Source organism: Aotus nancymaae, unplaced genomic scaffold (genome assembly GCF_030222135.1).
Source record: "Aotus nancymaae isolate 86718 unplaced genomic scaffold, 86718_ANA_hifiasm-v0.15.2.pri h1tg000106l, whole genome shotgun sequence".
In the NCBI taxonomy this organism is placed as follows: domain Eukaryota; kingdom Metazoa; phylum Chordata; class Mammalia; order Primates; family Aotidae; genus Aotus; species Aotus nancymaae.
Genome location: NW_026988521.1, coordinates 3,789,365 through 3,809,678, shown reverse-complemented (window position 1 = coordinate 3,809,678; position 20,314 = coordinate 3,789,365). Strand labels below are relative to the sequence as shown.

The 20,314-nt window shown below is 47.1% G+C and overlaps 1 protein-coding gene and 1 pseudogene across 2 annotated transcripts in view; one reads left to right on the top strand and one right to left on the bottom strand.

Moving 5' to 3' along the window:
* The window catches only part of NADSYN1 (NAD synthetase 1), a 58,093-nt gene extending 50,994 nt beyond the window's left edge, over positions 1-7,099 (top strand). Inside the window, exons 23-24 of one of the 2 annotated variants that reach the window (XR_010340210.1) lie at positions 4,098-4,216; positions 4,674-7,099. Coding sequence is in view for 1 of the 2 variants with exons in the window: in XM_064370264.1 (XP_064226334.1) it covers positions 4,098-4,121 (24 nt within the window). In the remaining variant the exon portion in view is untranslated. Of the gene's footprint in view, positions 1-4,097 lie in introns of both variants that reach the window. The other variant, XM_064370264.1, reaches the window with a different exon arrangement.
* A 4,354-nt stretch (positions 7,100-11,453) lies between these two features.
* LOC135268111 (CLK4-associating serine/arginine rich protein-like) lies at positions 11,454-12,924 on the bottom strand (annotated as a pseudogene).
* Positions 12,925-20,314: the final 7,390 nt, after the last annotated feature.

The following is a 20,314-nucleotide window of genomic DNA, read 5'->3' as shown; positions in this document are numbered from 1 at the left end:
ATCCACTGGAGTCGGTGCTTGAGGTCCCAGAAAACACTCCAACAACGAACGAAGCTATCGGGGGTGCCAGCGAATCTTCAGTTGGACGAGGTGCTTGAGGTTCCAGAAGATACTTGGGTGGAGTTGGTGTTTGAGGTCCCAGAAAATTCTCAGGTGGAGAAAGCTGTTGAGGTTCCAGACTACCTCTGAGTGCACGAGGTGGTTGAGCTCCTAGAGTGCACTCACATGGAGGAGGTGGCTGAGGTCCCAGTGGACATTCCACTACAGGAGGTGGCTGAGGTCGCAGAGAACACTCAAGTGCAGGAGGTGGCTGAAGTTCCAGGGGACACTCCACTGGAGGACGCTGCTGAGGTCTCTTAGGAAACGCGTGTGGATGAGATGTCTGAGGTCTCAGTAAACCTTCAGCTGGAGAAGGCGTTTCAGGTTCCAGAGGATGTTCCAGTGGAGGAGCTATCAGAGGTTCCAGAAAACTTTCAGCTGCAGAGGGTGGTTGAGGTCCCAGAGGACAGGAAGTTGGAGGAGGTGGCCGGCAGCCCATCAATGGTCTGGAAGGGCAAGCCATGAGGTAGGGCAAGTAAGGCCATTCCGACAGAGGACGAGGCTCCTGTTCAGCCATGTTGACCTGTGAGGCAGAGGAGGAAATGTTTTACGATCTTCTAATACGAGAGAGAAAACACCAACACCCACACAGGCTGCACCCAATGCCACAGGTGATGGTCCTTGCCCCTTGCCCCTTGCCCCTTGCCCCTTGCCCGTCTTCAAGTTTCTAAATGGCGGCATCAGTGCCATAAAGCCTCCCTTCCACTGAGTCCTGCTGACAGCAGGGGAGTGAAGACAAGTCATGGGGACAAACTGTTGTCCCCACATGCCACTGTGTCTGTCTGCAAATGTAGGCAGGCTGGGGGCCTGTCCCAGGGAAGACAGAGGCACTACGCAGTAATAAAGAAGCATGTTTCTGACCCAGGGGTGTCTACGTTGATCCTCAGTCCTCCCTCACCACCATCACCAGAGCATTTTTCTTGCATCAGATCCAGAGAGAAAGAGAGGAACGGAAAGCCTATTGCTCACACATGAGTCACAGCTATTCTTTTTTTTTTTTTTCTTTTTTTTTTTTTTCTGTTGTCTAGGCTGGGCTGCAGTGGCACAATCATAGCTCACCACAGCCTCAACATCCCAGGCTCAAGTGATGCTCCCACCTCAACCTCCCATGTAGCTGGGACCACAGGTGTGTGCCACCATGCCTGGCTAATTTTTTATTTTTTGTAGAGATGGAGTCTCCCTATGTTGCCTAGACTGGTCTTGAACTCCTGAGCTCAAAGAGTCCTCCCCCTTCAGCCTCCCAAGGTGCTAGGATTAGACACATGAGCCACTGCAGCTGGCCTACCACTTTATTTTATTTTATTTTGTTTGTTTGTTTGTTTTTTTTTTTAAAGAAAGAAAGAAAAAAAAGAATGAAGAAGAGGAGGAAAAAGGAAGAGAAAGAGAGAGAGAGAGAATGGGAGTATTGCTTTCTTGCCCAGGCTAGAATGCAGTTTAGTAATGGGTACTGAAAACCTCTTTTATACCAATAATTATACTTAATGATGTAGACAGGAAGGAATAAGAGAAGAAAATAACAAACAAGCAGTCAACCAATATTTCATTTAAACCTATGAAATGCTATGCGATTACTGAGGAGTGATTTACTTCCAATTATGTAGTCACTTTTGGAATAGGTATGAGGTGGTAATGTATGTTTTGTGTATTTGAAGTGGAGAGTTCTATAAATGTTTATTAACTTTACTTGTTCCAGGTCTGAGTTCAAGTCCTGGATGTCCTTGTTAATTTTCTGTCTCATTGATCTATAGAATCGTTAGCTCTTCTTGTTACATTGATCCTTTTGCCATTATGTAATATCCTTCTTTGCCTCTTTTGATCTTTGTTGCTTTAAAGTCTACATTATCAGAGGCGAGAATTGCATCTCCTGCTTTTTGTTTATTTGTTTATTTATACTCTCTGGTTGGTAAATCTTCCTCCTTCTCTCTGAGTCTTTGTGTATTGTTGCATGTAAGATGGGTCTGGATGCAGCATACCGATGGGTTTTGGCTTTTTATCCAATTGCAGTATATATAAGTTTAATACTGGCGTTTGATGCTAGCTGGCTGTTTTGCCCATTAGTTGATGTAAATTTTTCATTGTATTAATGTTCTTTGCTTTTTGATGTATTTTTGGAAAGGCTGATATTGGTTGTTCCTTTATATGTATAATGCTTCTTTCAGAAGCTCTTGTAAAGCAGGCCTGGTGGTGGTGAAGTCTCTAAGTACTTGTTTGTTCGCAAAAGATTTAATTTTTCCTTCGCTCATAAAGCTTTGTTTGGCTGGATAGGAAATTCTGGGTTGAAAGTTCTTTTCTTTAAGGATGTTAAATATTGGTCCCCACTCTTTTCTGGCTTGTAGGGTTTCTGCTGAGAGATCTGCTGTAAGTCTGATAGGTTTCCCTTTATGGGTAACCTGACCTTTCTCTCTGGCTGCTAATATTTTCTCCTTCATTTCAACCCTAATAAATCTGGCAATTATGTGCTTTGGGGTTGTTCTTCTTGAAGAATATCTTTGTGGTGTTCTCTGTATTACCTGGAGTTGAATATTACCCTGCCTTGCTAGGTTGGGAAAGTTTTCCTGAATGATATCCTGAAGAGTATTTTCCAACTTGGATTCATTCTCTTCGTCACATTCAGGTACGCCTATCAAACGTAAATTAGGTCTTTTCACATAGTCCCATATTTCCTGGAGGCTTTGCTCATTCCTTTTTATCCTTTTTTCTCCAATCTTGTCTTCTCATTTCATTTCACTGAGCTGGTCCTCAACTTCTGATATCCTTTCTTCTGCTTGATCAATTCGACTGTTTAAACTTGTGCATGCTTCGTGAAGTTCTCGTGTTGTGTTTTTCAGCTCCATCAATTCACTTATATTCCTCTCTAAATTGTCCATTCTCGTTAGCATTTTGTCAAACCCTTTTTCAAGGTTCTTAGTTTCTTTGCATTGGGTTAGAACAAGTTCTTTTAATTCATAGAAGTTTCTTATCACCCACATTTTGAAACCTGCTTCTGTTATTGGAACACACTCGTTCTCCATTAAGCCTTGTTCCGTTACTGATGAGGAATTGCAATCCCCTGTAGAGAGAGAGGCACTCTGATTTTGAGTATTCTCTGCCTTTTTAGGCTGTTTTCTTCCCTTCATTACATATTTATCCCTCTGTTGTCTTTGTAATTACTGACTTTCTAACTAGGTCTCTGAGCGGACGTCCAACTTGTTTATTCCCAGTGCCGAAATCTGAGCAATCCACTGCGCCCGCCAAAACAGTGGTGTTAAGATTGATGGTGCTTTTCTGCCCGGGAATCTCCAGACTCTGCACCAAGAACTGCCCCTCTAAGGCACCAGCAAAACCGCTGTGCTGGCCACATGAGTCACTCTGGTGACCCGTGGGGCTCCTCCACTGGGAATCTCTTGGTCCGTGAGCAACAAATATTCGTCTGAAAGTGTGGCGTCCTCTCTTTCTCTGCACTTTCACTGGGAGCTACGTGCCCGAGCTGCTAGTGATCAGCCATCTTGGATCTCTCTCGCAGCTATTCTTAAGAGAATGTTCTCCAGGCTTTTCATGTTCTGTCTCTGAGTCTCAGAACTCTGTAAGGTTAGTGTGACTTCCCTGCTCCAAATCTAAGAAAATGGAGGCTCCCAAAGGAAGGAGAATGTTCACCCAGGGTCACACAGCTTGCAGGAGGCAGAGTGGACGTCGGTTCCAGCTCTGCTGCAGGACCCTCTCAGCCCCGCTCTGCTTCCCTTCTTGACAAAGGGTCTTGTCCACTCTGGAGGTGCCACCTGTGGGAGCAGAGATCTCTGGGGGAGTGTGGATTCCTGAAGATCTGCAGGGGAACTGGGAGAGGGTTTCTGACAGAGCAATCCTATGTCCAGATGTTAGTTTGCACAGCTATCATGTTTCTTTTAACTTCCAGGGAATACCAACTTTTAAGTGCACTATGACATAAAAAATAATAACTTTTTCCATGAAAAATGAGGTGGGAATTCTAAACAACTGAGGTTAAAAAATGTGTTTAATTGCAGGTGTGCAAGTCCCATCATGTGTGATCAGAGGACTCAGCAGCTTTCGAAACCACAGAGGCCAACGGGAACCAGCTTCACTGAGCATCGCTGAAGGTCTTCATTGGGAACTGTCCTTGTAGGTAATGAGTGATGCTCACTCTTCACTACCTCACAGCCAGGGCACATTTTCTATTACAAACGTGGAAGCTCTTACACCTAGAATATTAGATCTAGGGCGCCACCGGGTGGGGATGGGAGCGATTTTGCACAACACAGTTACCAACAGAGATGGGACGCTGATGAGTTATGGAATCAACTCTGTCGAAGAGTATTCAAAATGGCACACAGCACATACTAATGTTGGATGAATGAGTTTTGACTTTTTTTCACTTCTGGGATTACAGCAGATATTCTAAATGTTAATCACCTACCTTACAGGACAAGAGAAAAAATCACAGCACGAAACAAAACCCTACATGTTTTGGAAAGGGGACCCCACAATATTTGGAGTAAACTGGATCAGTCAGGGTTCCCTGGGCCATGAGCCCTCCAGCAGTGGAGCTCAGTGGCATCTCCTCGTGTTATTTCCGCTAACAGAACACTGGAAGCCCTTCAGTCCTCGGCCCCTAAGCATGCACAGCTTCTGGCGATGCCAGAAAGATGGCCAGCTGGGAATGGAGAAGGCTGAAGTTCTTGGGAAGATTTTACTTTGAAAAGGGCCAGACAGAAAAGTCACCCAGAACCTGCAGAGCAGAGGCCAGGCCAGGAGAGGGCGCTGTGGGAAAAGATAGAAGTGTCCTGTGATAGGCAGAGTGAAAACGACTCCAGCGTTCACCTTTTCTTCATTTCTGATAAAACAGCACAAAGGTAAAAAACGCATTTTTCACCAAAAGCTCTGTTGACATCCTATTAAACAATCATCAGCCTACTTAATTTCCATGCTGTAGATGGTAGATAGTTTCATTATTCTTAGGGTAGTAAATCATTTCCCTGATTTTTAAATAAAACCCAATATTCACAGGAAAGTTGAGAACCGTGAATTGTTGTAAATACTTTCTTCTGACTTATGGTTCCAAGTGTACCTCCACAGGAAGTTAGTGTACTCGCACCGAGGCCAGTTATCCACAGCAAAGCGGCAACTGAAGAAATTCCCAGGGAAACGGCAGTTATAATAAGCATCCAGGGAATTTCAGAAAAGCCAGGCCCGGGGTGCAGACTTCCAGGCGGCACATCGATGACCCGGAATAAAACAGCTGGAGTAACAGCAGGCTCAATGACATTTACCGTATTCCAGTCCCAAGGAATCATCCTTAGAAACCCTCAACCTCCTCCAAGAGGGAACCACAGCCCCCAGCTACCAGCAGGGAGCCCACTGCTTCGAGCAGGATTAGAAGTTAACAGTCTCATGGTTCCTGCACGGCTGGCAGTGTTTTTAAGCATTGTGAATGTGGGGTGTCTTTTTTCTTGGTCTAACGCAGGGATGTCCAACTTCTGGCTTCTCTCTAGGCTGTATTAAAAGGAGAATTGTCTTGAGCCACACATAAAATATACTAACACTAAAAATAGCTGATGAGCTAAAAAAAATTGCCATGAATGTCATAATGTTTTGAGAAAGTTTACAAATTTGTGTTGGGCCACATTCAAAGCTGTCCTGGGCTGCATGTGGCCTGTCACCTGTGGGTTGGACAAGCTAGTTATAAAGGAATTATCATTTTTAAGTTTCTTACTTACTTTTTAAACTGACATATAACATTGGAAGTCTTTATCATGTGTCACATGATAAAAGAATCCCTGTGAACCACACTTCTTAGATTACGTGAATCTCTGCCATTTAAAGATCAGCATAAGTCACCAGGCGCGGTGGCTCATGCCTGTAATCCCAGCACTTTGGGAGACCAAGGTGGATGAATCATGAGGTCAGGAGGTCAAGACCATCCTGGCCAACATGGTGAAACCCCATCTCTACTAAAAATACACAAATTAGCTGGGTGTGGTGCTGCATGCCTGTAGCCCCAGCTACTTAGGAGGTTGAGGCAGGAGAATCACTTGAACCAGGGAATCGGAGGTTGCAGTGAGCTGAGATCACACCACTATACTCCAGCCTGGTGACAGACAGAGCAAGACTCCATCTCAAAAATAAAAGATCAGCATAAGTCAAAAAACTACAATAAAGCGATGACTTCATTCAGAAATAACCATCAAATTTTAGTGCTTAAAAATACCAAAGTGGGGATCATGAAAATGGCATGAATATCCAAGATTCTTGATATTAATTCCATTAGACTCTTATGTGAATGAAGACAAAGACTTCCCCCAAGTAAGTTGAGACGGCTTCTGAGAACATTGCTACATAGATTCCTCAGGATTGAACTGTATGTTCTTGAAAATACCTTAATTTTAAGTGTTTCTTTCAAGATGGTGAATTAAACAGAGACAGGTATCAACAGGTTGGACTCAGCATATGAAGAGTCCGAAATGGAAAGGACTGAGTTAGAGATCCGCGCAACAATGGGAAGGATTTCAGAAACGCTGTGTTGAGCAGAATCAGACAGACACAAAAGAGAACCCAGGGCATGGCATGCATCTATAGACGTCATTTCCAAAGAAGCAAAATCAGCCTCTGATGAGGAAGGGATTGGCTGGGAAGAGGGGGCTTTCACTTTCTGGGGTGACATAACATTGTAGATCTTGAAAGGGGGTTGGGATATGCCTGTGTGTGTACTCCTCAGAGTGAGCAACGTTACACTTAAGATTTGTATAGTTCGTTCTATGTCATTTGTCTTGAGAAGAAATTTTTCTGAAGAAATATTGAATTCTAGTTAATGTTAACTTTGCTAAATCATTCAGCAGAAAGTACATTGATGTCTCCAATTCAGTTGGAAATACATCTAAAATAAGATGGGCTGATGGATGGACAGAGGGATGGAAAGATGGGTCCATATGTGCTGTCATGTTCCTTAAAATGTTAACAAATCGATGCTGTATTTAGAAACATTTTTACAATTAAATGTTGATGGTCATTGACAAAATTACTTGGGTCATGTCAGTAATTTTCTCCCTTTAAACAAGAGTCCCAGAATAATTATTATTTATGTTCTATGTGTTTGAACAATTTCACACGCAACATCAGTTGGATGTTTTTTCTGTCAGTTGGTCTCGGTGTTGCAAAATGCAAGTACACACAGGGAAAGCTCGCAGAGGTGCTGCTTTCTGGGTTTTCATTCCCAGGACGAAGACCAAATGGGAAAAACAAGCCTTATAGCTCTTTCCGAGGGAGAGGACAGACGCACTGCCATATATATGTCCATACAGAGGAATGTTACTCAGCAATAAAACAAAAATATTTAAAACAATATGGATCAACGTGAACATGATCCTGCTGACTTTACGGAATTCAGCACAGCAAGAACACCTCTCCTGTACGACTCCACGCCATGAAATGGCAGTGCAGGGGCAGGACAGTAGGATGGAGGGAGAAGGACAGATGGATTCAAAAGCAGGAGGAGACTTTGAAGAGGGAGGAATGTGTTTACGATCTTGAATCTGGAATGTGGTGATGCTTTAACTGCTGTATCCATATGTAAAAGTCAGCAAACTATTCTTTACAAAGAGGCTACTTAATACACAGGATTGTACATCACTTAAACAGTAGGAAGGAAATGAGACACAAACTATTAAAGTACCTGAAAAAACATTGCGAATATTTTTAAATAATTATAGAACTTTACCTAGAAATTATGATTCAATTTCAAATGGAGATAAGAAAATACGAACACTGCCCAGGAAGCCAGGGTCTTCTTTTAAATATTTAGAAATCTGTATTACACTCTTTGAAATATATCCAAAAATATGCCCACACTGTGTGGAAAAATGAGAAAAATATAAGAAAAAAGCCTCAAAGTTATAGATGAAAATATTACATAAAGATATGTTTGTCTACACACAAAGCTGAGAGTGGACAGCTGCTGTAATGAGAACGCCTAGGTCATATTCCAGCAGAAATAATCACAGATTGTTGTTTAGCCCAAGTTTCTAGAAACATTAACTTTTGAAAATCAATGTCAACTACTGCTGAAACGGAGCACTTCATGTCAGATTTTCTTTTTTTTTTTTTTTTTTAATTGCATTTTAGGTTTTGGGGTACATGTGAAAAACATGCAAGGTTGTTGCATAGGTGCATTCATGGCAGTGTGATTTGCTGCCTCCCTCCCCCTCACCCATATCTGGCATGTCAGATTTTCAAAGTCCAGAAAGATTTGCATAACATAGTCTTCCTGGAATTATGATTGAAACTGCGAGAATTTAGGTCAGTTAAAAACACAGTACCAAGTAAACGCTAGCAAGATTCACCTTCATATTTTAGAGCATTGCGCCTAAAGCACTCAGGAGCAACGCTGGGAATCCTCATGGAAAACAATACGAACTCTGGAATGTAGGCCACCACCACACAAGGCGCACATTATCTTACAAACACTGGACTTACACATACTGGGGGACAAAATAAATTCAAAGTGCCATTCAGACCGATCCACATACCAAGACTCAGTTTTCTACAAATGAAACCTCTCTAGAAAGCAGCCTCTGAGCTCTGTGGCACCTTCGTCTTCAGCCTCACAGTGGAGGTGACTGCAGCCTGGCTCCTGGGAGGGATGTGCTGTCCCTGAGGAGCCTCCCTCGGGAAGGAAGCAGGAGCTCTGGGCACAATGGTGAAAGGTGTGGATCAAATGCACTAGAAGGACAAAGGCCATCTTGTCACTGACCAGGAAAACATCCCCCGTCCTGGGCACTCTTGTCACATCTGACAGTTATCTGGAGGCAGGTTATCAGCAGTGGGCTCCTACCCCGATTAGGTCCCATGGGGCCAGGAAAAGCTTAGGTTCCGACAGTTGATGGCCATGAGCAAGGGCAGAGGTGGAAAATGCAATGAGAAACCTTTATCCAAGCCTTCAAAGGTGAGCGAGGGAAAGAGAGTTTAACTGATTTATGAAAATGCCGCCAGGTAAAGGGAAATAACTTCCAACAAAGATTATCACGACATTTCCTCCTTCATAGACTGAAAAGAATCAAGAGGCTCTCCTTTGGAGGCATTCCTGTGGGCGATTCTGCCTCCATGCAGTGGTTGCTCCCCATCACTAGACTTTTCCAGACCCCTCTCTGAGAATCAGGTGCATGCCGCTCAGAACAAACACTCTCTTCTCTAGAAGGTGCCCTCTCCTGGTTACATGGTTGTGTCCAAAATAATTACAGTGGTAAGGGCAATGAAGTCCAGCCTCATGAGATCTCAGATGGAAATGAGGAACTTATTGAAAACTAAAACAAAGGTCACCTGTGTAATGCCCTGCAAAAGAGCTTGACTGTATTGTGTTTCATGTCCTGGGGGATCTGAAAATTGCTACTAAGGAGTGGTGACTTAGGTTATCTGGTGGAAGAAATTTCTAAGCAGCAAAAAATTCAATCTATGGCCAGACTGAATCTAACATCCTATTTTCATATGCAAGAACACATAAATGAATTAAAATTGGAATGTATATTTAAAAGGGAATCAAAGTATATAAGTTTGGAAAGTTTGCAGCATGGCCATGTGGCAGAGAATGAAAAAGCATTATCAGGAGAGGAACCCAAGCAGGCTAGAGAGCAACCACCTGTTAGAGATATAAGCATGACTCAAGCAAAACAAAACAAAACAGAACAGAAACCCAAGTGCTGATAGTCAACACAGTGGGAAAAGACTGCAAATGCATTTCAAAGGTGCTTGGGACAGTGCCTCTCATCACTGAACTAGAGGCCTAAGAAGACTGCATGGCTTCGGGGGCTCTGCCCAGGTCCCTACCACCCTGCACAGCCTCGGAGCACTGTACCTCCCACACAGGCTGCTCCCGCTGCAGCCTCAGCTCAGAAGACCCTAAATACAGCTCTGGCTTGAGAGAGTGCAAGCCATAAGCCTTGGTGGTTCCCAATTGTTGTTAAGCCTGTAGGTGTGCAGAGTGCAAGAGTGAAAGAGGCTTAGCATCCTCTACCTAGATTGCAGAAGATTTATGAGAATGCCCGGGCACTCAGGAAAAATCCTGCTGCAGGGGCAGAGCCCTCACACAGAATACCTACTAGGGCAGTGTAGAGGGGAAATCTGGGGTAGGAGGCCGGACAGAGTCCCCCCGGGGGCACTGCTTAATTGAGCTGTAAGAAGGAAGATACCTCCCTCCAGGCCCTAGAATGGTAGAGCCACTGGCAGCTTGCATCCTGAGCATGGAGAAGCTACGGGCACTCAACTCCAACCCACAGCAGCAGCTGTGGGGGGTGAACCCTGCAAAGCCACAGAGCTGGAGCTGCCCAAGGCCTTAGGCGCCCACCCCTCACACCAGTGCACCCTGGATGTGGGACAGGGAGTCCAAGGAGATTATTTTGAGCTTTGAGATTTAATGGCTGCCCTGCTGGATTTCAGACATGCATGGGGTCTGCAGCCCCTTCCTTTTGGTGGATTTCTCCCTTTTGGAATGGGAATGTTCACCCAATGTCTCTACCCTCATTGTATCTTGAAAGGAAATAATGCGTTTTCACTTTCACAGGTTCATAGGTGGAAGGAACGTGGACTTGGGACTTTGGACTTGATGTTGGAATGAGTCAAGACATTGGGAGTACTGTTTGGAAGAGATGATTGTATTTTGCAATGTAAGGACATGAGACTTTAGGGGTCACGGGTATCATGATATAGCCGGGAGGTCCCCTCCAAATCTCTTGCTGGAATATAATCCCCAGTGTTGAAGGAGGGGCTGCGGGGAGGTATTTGGATCATGGGGGTGGATCCCTATGAATGGCTCAGCGCCGTCCCCTCGGTGATGAGTGGGTTCACTCAGATCTGGTTGTTCACAAGTGTGTGGCCCCTCCCCCCTTGCTCCCGCGCTCACCATGTGGCAAGTCTGCTCCTGCTTCGCCTTCTGCCATGAGGAAAAGCTTGCTGAGGGCCTCCCCAGAAGCAGAGCAGAGGCGGGTGCTGTGCCTGTGGGGCCTGCAGAACCATGAGCCAATCAAACCTCTATCCTTTATACGTCATCCAGTCTCAAGCGTTTCTTTAGGGCAATGCAAAGAGTGGTTGAATGCACCCAGAAAGCTGAGAATGGCGTGAGTAAGGTATTACGACCATGGATGTATTTTGAAATCTCAACATGTAAAGTTAATATTATCAGGGGGAGTCAACGCAGGAACACGAGGGTGCTTGGGCAGAGGCTGCCATTCATTGGTCACATGTGGTCAGCAGAGAGCAGGTGACCAGCACCCTGGGGCTCTGTGGGAAGCACCCACAGCCTGCAGCTGAGGGTTTAATTATAGGGGCCAAAACAAATAGGGAAAAAGACAAATTTAGCACATAAAGAAAGTAGACGCTCATCTGAGCCAGAAGGAAGTCACTAGCAAAGAGGAAAAAAACAGAGCTCTGGAAAAATAGTGAAAACAGTCACAAGGAAGGGCCCCGTGTCCTGCCTGACTCTGGACAGGTATATAGAGAGCCCGGGCTCAGGGGGCTCCACACCTGCCCCTCCTTCTCACCTGCTCCTCCACCTGCTCCACCCTCAACCCACCAGAAACATGGGCTGCTGTGGCTGCTCCGGAGGCTGTGGCTCCGGCTGTGGGGGCGGTGGCTCCGGCTGTGGGGGCTGTGGCTCCAGCTGCTGTGTGCCCATCTGCTGCTGCAAGCCCGTGTGCTGCTGTGTGCCAGCCTGTTCCTGCTCCAGCTGTGGCTCCTGTGGGGGCTCTAAGGGGGGCTGTGGCTCCTGTAGGGGCTCCAAGGGGGGCTGTGGCTCCTGTGGAGGCTCCAAAGGAGGCTGTGGCTCATGTGGCTGCTGCCAGTCCAGCTGCTCTAAGCCCTGCTGCTGCTCCTCAGGCTGTGGGTCATCCTGCTGCCAGTCCAGCTGCTGCAAGCCCAGCTGCTGCTCCTCAGGCTGTGGGTCATCCTGCTGCCAGTCCAGCTGCTGTAAGCCCAGCTGCTGCTCCTCAGGCTGTGGGTCATCCTGCTGCCAGTCCAGCTGCTCTAAGCCCAGCTGCTGCTCCTCAGGCTGTGGGTCATCCTGCTGCCAGTCCAGCTGCTGCAAGCCCTGCTGTTCCTCAGGCTGTGGGTCATCCTGCTGCCAGTCCAGCTGCTGTAAGCCCAGCTGCTGCTCCTCAGTCTGTGGGTCATCCTGCTGCCAGTCCAGCTGCTGTAAGCCCAGCTGCTGCTCCTCAGGCTGTGGGTCATCCTGCTGCCAGTCCAGCTGCTGCAAGCCCTGCTGTTCCTCAGGCTGTGGGTCATCCTGCTGCCAGTCCAGCTGCTGTAAGCCCAGCTGCTGCTCCTCAGGCTGTGGGTCATCCTGCTGCCAGTCCAGCTGCTGTAAGCCCAGCTGCTGCTCCTCAGGCTGTGGGTCATCCTGCTGCCAGTCCAGCTGCTGTAAGCCCAGCTGGTGCTCCTCAGACTGTGGGTCATCCTGCTGCCAGTCCAGCTGCTGCAAGCCCTGCTGCTCCCAGTCCAGCTGCTGTGTCCCCATGTGCTGCCAGTGCAAGATCTGAGGCTCTGGACTCTAGCCTCATGTGAGTCATGCTAATCCCGTCTTCCAAAGCTGTGACCTGTCCTTCATCATTGAGCCCCAAACCACTGCTCAGGATCCATTCCCCGTTGCAGAATGAAGCCCTATCTCCTTTTCCTAAGGAGAGTCCACCCTAGTTAACTTCCTTCGTCTCTCCTAACCAATTCTCTTCCCAAGTCAACTGCACTGCGGCTGAGTCACCCTCACCCACTAGCCTCGGCTTTGCTCGTCTGTTCAGAGGCCTGAGCTCCTGAACCCGCTTGCACTCGTGTCTTTTCCAGCCAGGAGCAGCTGGGCATGCGCGTTCCACGTGGAACAAGGTGGGTGTTTAAGAGGCTTCCTTGGGTGGCTTTGCATGTCCCACACTCTGCTTTCTCTTCAACGGAATGTTGCAAGCTAATAAAAGTCTCACGCGGACAAACTGAAACGCGTGTCTTCCTGATTTCTCTGCTGTTCCGCGTCGTTGCTACGGCTGTGGCTGTTGTTCCCTTGTTCTTGTCGTATTTCGGAGTGCATGGGTCTGACAGTCCTGTTGCTGGGAGGTGCTAGCACGAGACTGGCTGTCTCCCTGCCTCTCGTCTTTTTTCTCAGAACTCCTCTCTTCCTGGGGGTTTCCAGCTGTTGATCTGACACATAGGACTGCTCCTCGGGCTGGGGCCACAGAAGCAGAAGAGGCAGCTGAAAAGTCCGGGGAGTTCAGACCTGCCTCTGTTCCCTGGTCCCCGGCCCTGCCATCTTCCTTTGGGAAGCTTTCGTTACCAACTTACTCTGATCGTCTTTGTTATTAAACAGCCCTGCTACCTCTATAAATAGACATCTTTCTAAACTCTTCTCACTGTGATTGCTTTTTTCCAACTGCCATCGGGGGAAATCCCTAAGTCTTAGTCAATATGGCCAGAGCCCCTGAGCATGAAGACAGAGCCGCTGTGATTCTTGTTTGAGGACTGTGCACCCAGCCTCTTGCTGCAAGAAACTCTCACAGGCCCGCTGGTCTGAGGAACAAGGCTCCACTCGCACATCTCCACCCAGAGCCCTTCGCTTGTTTGTTCCAATCTGCATGGGAAATTGTCAAGAAAGAGAAAGCACAATGGCTGTTTTCCAAACTCAGTGCCTTGGGGAATGCCCTTCTGAAGTCTCCCCTGTCACCACCCCGACCCAATGACATTCTTTCAAGATTCTTAAAAGGCAATAATGGCCGGGTGCGGTGGCTCACGCCTGTAATTCCACCACTTTGGGAGGCCGAGGCAGGCAGATCATTTGAGGTTAGGAGTTTGAGACCCACCTGGCCAACATGATGAAACCCTGTTGCTGCTAAAAATATAAAAATTAGCCGAGTGTGGTGTCATGTGCCTGTAATCCCAGCTACTTTGGAAGCTGAGGCATGAGAAAGGTGTGAGCCTGGGAGGTGGAGGTTGCAGTGAGCCAGGATTAAACCACTGCACTCCACCTTGGGCAACAGAGCAAAACTCTGTCTCAAAAAGAGAGGCAATATTATTAGAGTTGAATTACTTCAAGTTATTTGGAAACACAGCAATTCATTGGTGGGATATGTCCTAAGCATAGAGAGAACACAAAAATGAAAATGCTAAGCTGTTTCTAGTAGTCACGGCGGTGCCGGTGGTGTGGCGTGCTTATCCTGCTGTGACTGTTGGATGGAAAAAGCTAATACGTAATTAGGTTGGTATCAAAACTAGAATTTTTGGTGTGGAAGTGATGAGGTTAAGCAAAAACCTTGTCATCCTGAATTTGAACTAGACACATCATTAGGAAATCATGATTTATTTTATCCAAATAAAAATCGTTTCCTCCTCCATTGGAAGACTTAGAAATAATGAGCCATCCTGTAGCAGTGAGCACTCCTAGCACCAAGGCCGTTGTCTTCAAGTGATATTTATTGTATCTACACGGAACCTGGCCTCCCTGGTGAAATGGGCTGGAAGTGAACAAGATAAATCTAGAACATCTTCTTATCCCAGAGAGCAGAGATGATAACTGAGACTAATGCAGTCACATCCAAAGAACTAAAGAGTCGGCTGGGCACTCGTGAGGGCAGGAGTTGGAGACCCTCCTGGCCCCCACAGGTGGCTCACACCTGCAATCCCAGCGCTGTGGGAGGCCGAGGCGGGTGGATCACCTGAGGTCAGGAGTTTGAGCTCAGCTACTTGGGAGGCTGAGGCAGGAGAATCGCTTGACCCTGGGAGGCAGAGGTTGCATCGCGCCGAGATGGCACCATCGCACTCCAGCCTGAGCAGCAAGAGCAAAACTCTGTCTCAAAATAATAAAAAAGCTAAAGAGGCAAACCTGGAGAAACTCCCAGTAGACAGACGTGGGACAATCTGACCTAATTTCATAAATGAACTGATGCACATCAAATACGTTTAAACGAGGGAGGAATCATACACAAATAATAATACAGACACTCTGCAAAATGTAAAACTTAGCTGCCCTTAGAGGATTCTAGGAATCAGTTCATTGTTTTGAACATGAGTGAATAAAGGAAAAGAATCAGGCACTTATTCAATCTCTGATATACAAACTCTATCGTATGGTCACCAAAAAATTAGAGGAAGTATTCCAGTTTATAAATAAAGAAATCATAGAACTAGAAACTCACCATTTTGTGACCCCAATGAAATAATGGGTTTATCAAATGTATTGCATCCAGCCAAATCAGTGTGTAAAGGAAAATTTATACGTTAAATACATACGTTGGAGTGAAAAAGGAAAGCTTAGGCTCTTTTAGCCAAAAACCTATCTACGCGCCTGGCAGTGCTTCCACGCAGCACAGAACGGGGTGGTGACTAGGAGACTTCTAGGCACCCTGGTTCTCCTCTCCTCTGGGAGCAGGTCGGGTGGCAGGTGGCGGAGTGGCCCCTCCACGAGCCCCCTCTGAGTCAGCTGTGGCCGTGTGACTTCCCTGAGGCAGGGGGAAGATGTTGGAAGCACCTGCCGCAGTTTTCTGCATTCTCTGCTTCTTCTCCCACCACGACCTCTGACGTTCCAGGCCGTGGCTGCTGCTCCCGACTGAGCCTCAGAGTGACGAAGCCCAGAGCAGAGTCACCAGCTGACGTGCAGTGGCCTGCGGTGTGAACAAGAAGTGAGCTGCGTCGTGGGAAGTCACTGACACGTGGGGTGGTGGCCTGTTTGGGCAGCATAATTGGTCTCTCCTGGTTGACCCAGAAACCTACGAACAGAAGCACAGCTTTGTGGCCTTGGTTTATTGGTCGGGGGTGGGTGAAAGGAAAGTTATCAGCCGTGTGAAAGGTAGTTATTATGTATTTGCTAAGACTGTCCCAGATCCTGTATCCCTGGGGGAAGAGTTGAGAACACAGAATGCCACTCCTGCGTGGGTCGTTGTGGCCACATTTACCAAAGCATTACAAGAACGGGGTGAGCTCGAAAGAACCGGCTGGTGTGCCAGCCAGAAGGAAAGGTCTAGAAAGCCTGGGAAAACCTGGGGAGCTGGAGTTCTCAGTTTCGCCTGGTAAATGATAATACTTAGAAGGCCTTTGAGCAGCAAAAGACAATTACAGCTCAAGTGAAAGGAACCCTCCCTCTTTAAGGGGACACTTTGATGGGGTTTCATGAGGGTGGACCACACCACAGGCAGGGAGTTGGTGGCTGCATCCGGCCTGGCCACTGGGGTGGGAGGGGCTGCTGTGGGGTCCGTGGGTCCAGAAGAGGACGCCAGAAGCTTCTCCCCGTGTGGCTCACTGGCTTTCTCTTTGCTTGGCCTGTGGCTTCTGTGGGTAAATTCGTGTCTTGCTGTGTGATTCAGAGGTTTCTCCAAGGGAAGAGATGAAGGTCTTTGTTCCAGGCAGGACCCAGTGACCTGCAGATAAAAGACGGTCTCACTGTCACAGTAACGGGCACCAGAGAGAGGCCTGCTGCTGGCCATCCACTGGAAATAGGCCAATGGAACCCAGGCTGTCTGTGCTTGTGGTGTGGGGAAGAGAAGAGGATGCAAAAGAAGAAAACCTTCCTTAAAAGTGCACAGATGTCACATGGTTGCTAGCAAGATTTAGGACACAGCTGTAACTCCACATGCATCCAACAAAGAGAAAATCAAGTCTTGGCTATTTTATGGATAATTTTTCGATAAAATCGTAGGATTGCCTGATGCAACATCCTTCATTCCACAGTTGGCCGTTATAGAATGACGCTGAAGGGAGTCACTTTGCAAAAACAACTGAGCTCCTTTTCATCCTTCTCTGAGGTCAGCTCTTCCGCTTGGGAAGCCCCTGTCTTGTCTCCTTGGCCGGCTTCTCTTTCAGGGTGAACTGCCTGATCTCCACTGCGATGGTCTTGCCTGGCCCCCAGCAGATGTCCTCCAAGGTCACTTTCAGCGACATCACAGAATCCTACATTTTTGGTTTTTTGAAACATTGCAATTTTACTTAAAATTTGCATTGTAAATATGACTGGGGAGTATTTCTTTAAGAGAGCTGGTTCTGCAAAGACATGGAAGGGATTTGGAGAGAGTGTGTGGGAATAAGTTATATTGTTAAGTGAATGAGCTGCTTGAGTGGAGAACACTTTTAGAAGCGGTCAGCTTGCGCTGGGCATGGTGCTTCACTCCTGGAATCCCAGCACTTTAGGAGGCCAAGGAAGAAGGAACTGTTTAGCTCAGGAGTTCAAGACCAGCCTGGGTGACATAGCAGGACCCCTTCTCTGCAGAAAAATAAGAAAAGTCAGCTGGGTATGGTGGTGCACACCTGCAGTCCCAGCTAATGGAGAGGGTGAGGTGGAAGGATCTCTTGAGCCTGGGAGTTGGGGCTGCAGTAAGTTATGATTGTGCCACTACACTCCAGCCTGGGTGACAGAATGAGACCCTGACTCAAATAAATAAACAAACAAACAAATAAATAAATAAAGACATGGTCAGCCTGTTTGCTTGTGATTATTTTTTTCCTCCTCGTCCTCCTCCCCCTCCTCCTCCTCCTCCTCCTCCTTCTTTTATAGAGATACAGTCTCACTGTGTTGCCCAGACTAATCTCAAACTCGTGGGCTCAAGGGATCCTCCTGCCTCCGTCTCTCCAGTAGCTGGTACTACACGCATGCACCACAGCAGCTAGTGAGTATTTTCAAGACCTGGTGTTTTCCCCCCAGGAATCTTGGATAATGAGCATACGGAGACCCTGTATGGAGCCTATAGAAGCTGCCTGGGTGTGGAGTGCTCACCGAGGGAGCATCTTAGCATGAATCTCTGGTCAGAGTAATCCAGGAGCCAGACTTGATCCTGAAGCAAGCAGGGGACACCATCAGCTAACAGACAGAAGACTGAGGAGCTGCTCAGCCTCCGTAATTGCATGGCCCAATTCTTCATAATTATCTATCTATCTATCATCTATGTATCTCTGTATCCATCTATGTATGTATGTATCTATGTATCTATATATCCGTCTATGTATGTATATATGTATTTAGTTAGCTACCTATCTATCTATGTACCTCTATATCTAACTATCTGTCTATCTATCTATATGTGTATGTATCCATGTATGTATGTATGTATTCTCTCTCTCTCTCTCTCTCTCTGTGTGTGTGTGTCTATGTAGAGATGGACTCACCCAGTGCAGAGCCCTGGCTTCCTTTCTGTGCCACCAGCCGCTCCACCTCAGTCTCCATTGCTGAATTCTCCTCCTCCAGGCCTTGAGCACTGGGCACTGCCAGGTTCAGCTGGGGGTTCTCTTTCTCGCCTGTGACCTCCATGTCTCTCACACCAGCTTCCCCTCTGGGTACCACACTCACAGGCCCAGGTGCCAGCTTTTCATTGACGTCTGGCCTCTCAAACTAAGCACATCCGGACTGAACTCCTCCTCTTGGCCCTGGAACCAGCGCCTTCCCAGCCTTCCCCATCGTGGTTCACAGCAGCCCCATCCTTCTGGTGCCAAGGACAGACACCGGGCATCCTCTCGACTCCTCTTCCACCCTCCACATCCAATCCAGCAGCACATCTCCAAGGCTCTACCTTGAAAACGTGCTTGGAATTTGACTCGCCAGTTGCGTGGTTTGTGATTTATCCAATGACCACCTTCAGCGCCACCATCTGATATGGACAGCACCTTCCGCATTCCGGCTTCTCTCCCACACACTTTATAAACATGACTCCTTCAGTCATCATGGGCATCTATGACCTCTGCACTCTTTTTTAAATGTAACTTCTTATTTTTGGTCATTGTGGATTCACCTGCAGTTACTCGTAAGAAGCCAAAAATGGGCTCTCGTGTGCCCTTTCATGTGTCCCTGTGACAGCACCTTGAATGCATGTGACGTAACAACACAGTGAGGATATTGACCTCGGCACAGTCACAATGCAGATCATTTCTCTCGCAAGGACCCCTCGCATTGCCCTGATGCAGCCGCCGCACTTCCCTCCTGTTCTCGATTTCTGCAATCATGTCATTTCCAGAATGTTCCATGAATGGAAACACAGTGTGTAACCTTTTGAGACTGGCTTTTCCTACCCCGCACGATTCTCTGGAGACTCATCCAGGTCAAGGAGTGTCTGTCATTCCTGCCATTTCGTGGCTGAGACGTGTTCCCTGGCAGGGGTGGACCAGTGTGTTCCACCTTCACCCATCAAGGGACATGTGGTGTCTCTAGCATTTGGCTATCATGAATAAAGCTCCTAAAACATTCACGGACAGGTTTTCCGTATGCGCATTTCTCTGGATAAATGCCCAGGAGTGAGATTCCTGTGTTGAATGGTGTTTGTGTGGTTAGTTTTTTTCATAAGCTGCCAACCTGTCTTCCAGCATGGCTGTACCATTTTGCGTTCCCTCCACCAACACACGAGGGGCCCAGTGTCTCCACCTTCTTGCCAGCATTTGATGTTGCTGCTATTTTTTGGTTAAGCCATTCTCATGGGGCATCAGGACATCTCATTACTGATTAGCTTGTCTTTCCTGAAGCCTAGGGATGCCGAACTTCCTCTCACATCCTTATTTGCCATCTGCACATCCTCTTCAGAGAACTGTCTCTTCAAGTCTTTTGTCTATTTTGGATTGGATCGTTTTTGTTTGTTTGTTTTTATGTATGTTCTGCTGTTGTGTTTTGAGAGTTCTTTACATAGTCGAGATTTGTATATTCCAGTCCTTTGTCTGATATGTGGTTTGTAAATATCTGGTTAGGATGCAACTTTATTTTATTTATTATTTATTGACTATTATTTTCAGACAGGTTCTCACTCTGTCGCCCACGCTGGCATGCAGTGGTGCAATCACGGCTTGCTGTGGCCTTGATCTCCCAGGCTCAAATGATCCTCCCACCTCAGCCTCCCAAGTAGCTGGGACCACAGGCACATACCACCATGCCTGACTAATTTAAAAAAAAAAAAATTGTAGAGATGGGGCCTCCCTATGTTGCCTAGACTGGTCTCAAACTCCTGGACTCAAGTGATCCTCCTGCCTTGGCCTCCCACAGTGTTGGGATTATGGGTGTGAGCCACCATGCACAGCCAAAATTCTTTTTGAAACACTGCTGAATTCTATTATGAATAGGATATTTTTCTTTTCCTCTGCCACAGCCACTGGCTGCCTGGGCTATGGAATGAGGGGCAGATCCCGGCTGTCTCGGGTGGTGGGAAGTGTGGGCTGTCTCAGCCACTGAGATCCTGCTGTGGTTTGTTACTGCAGCAAAACCCAGGCCATCCTGACTGACACTGGGTAACTGAGGGGCTGGAAAAGA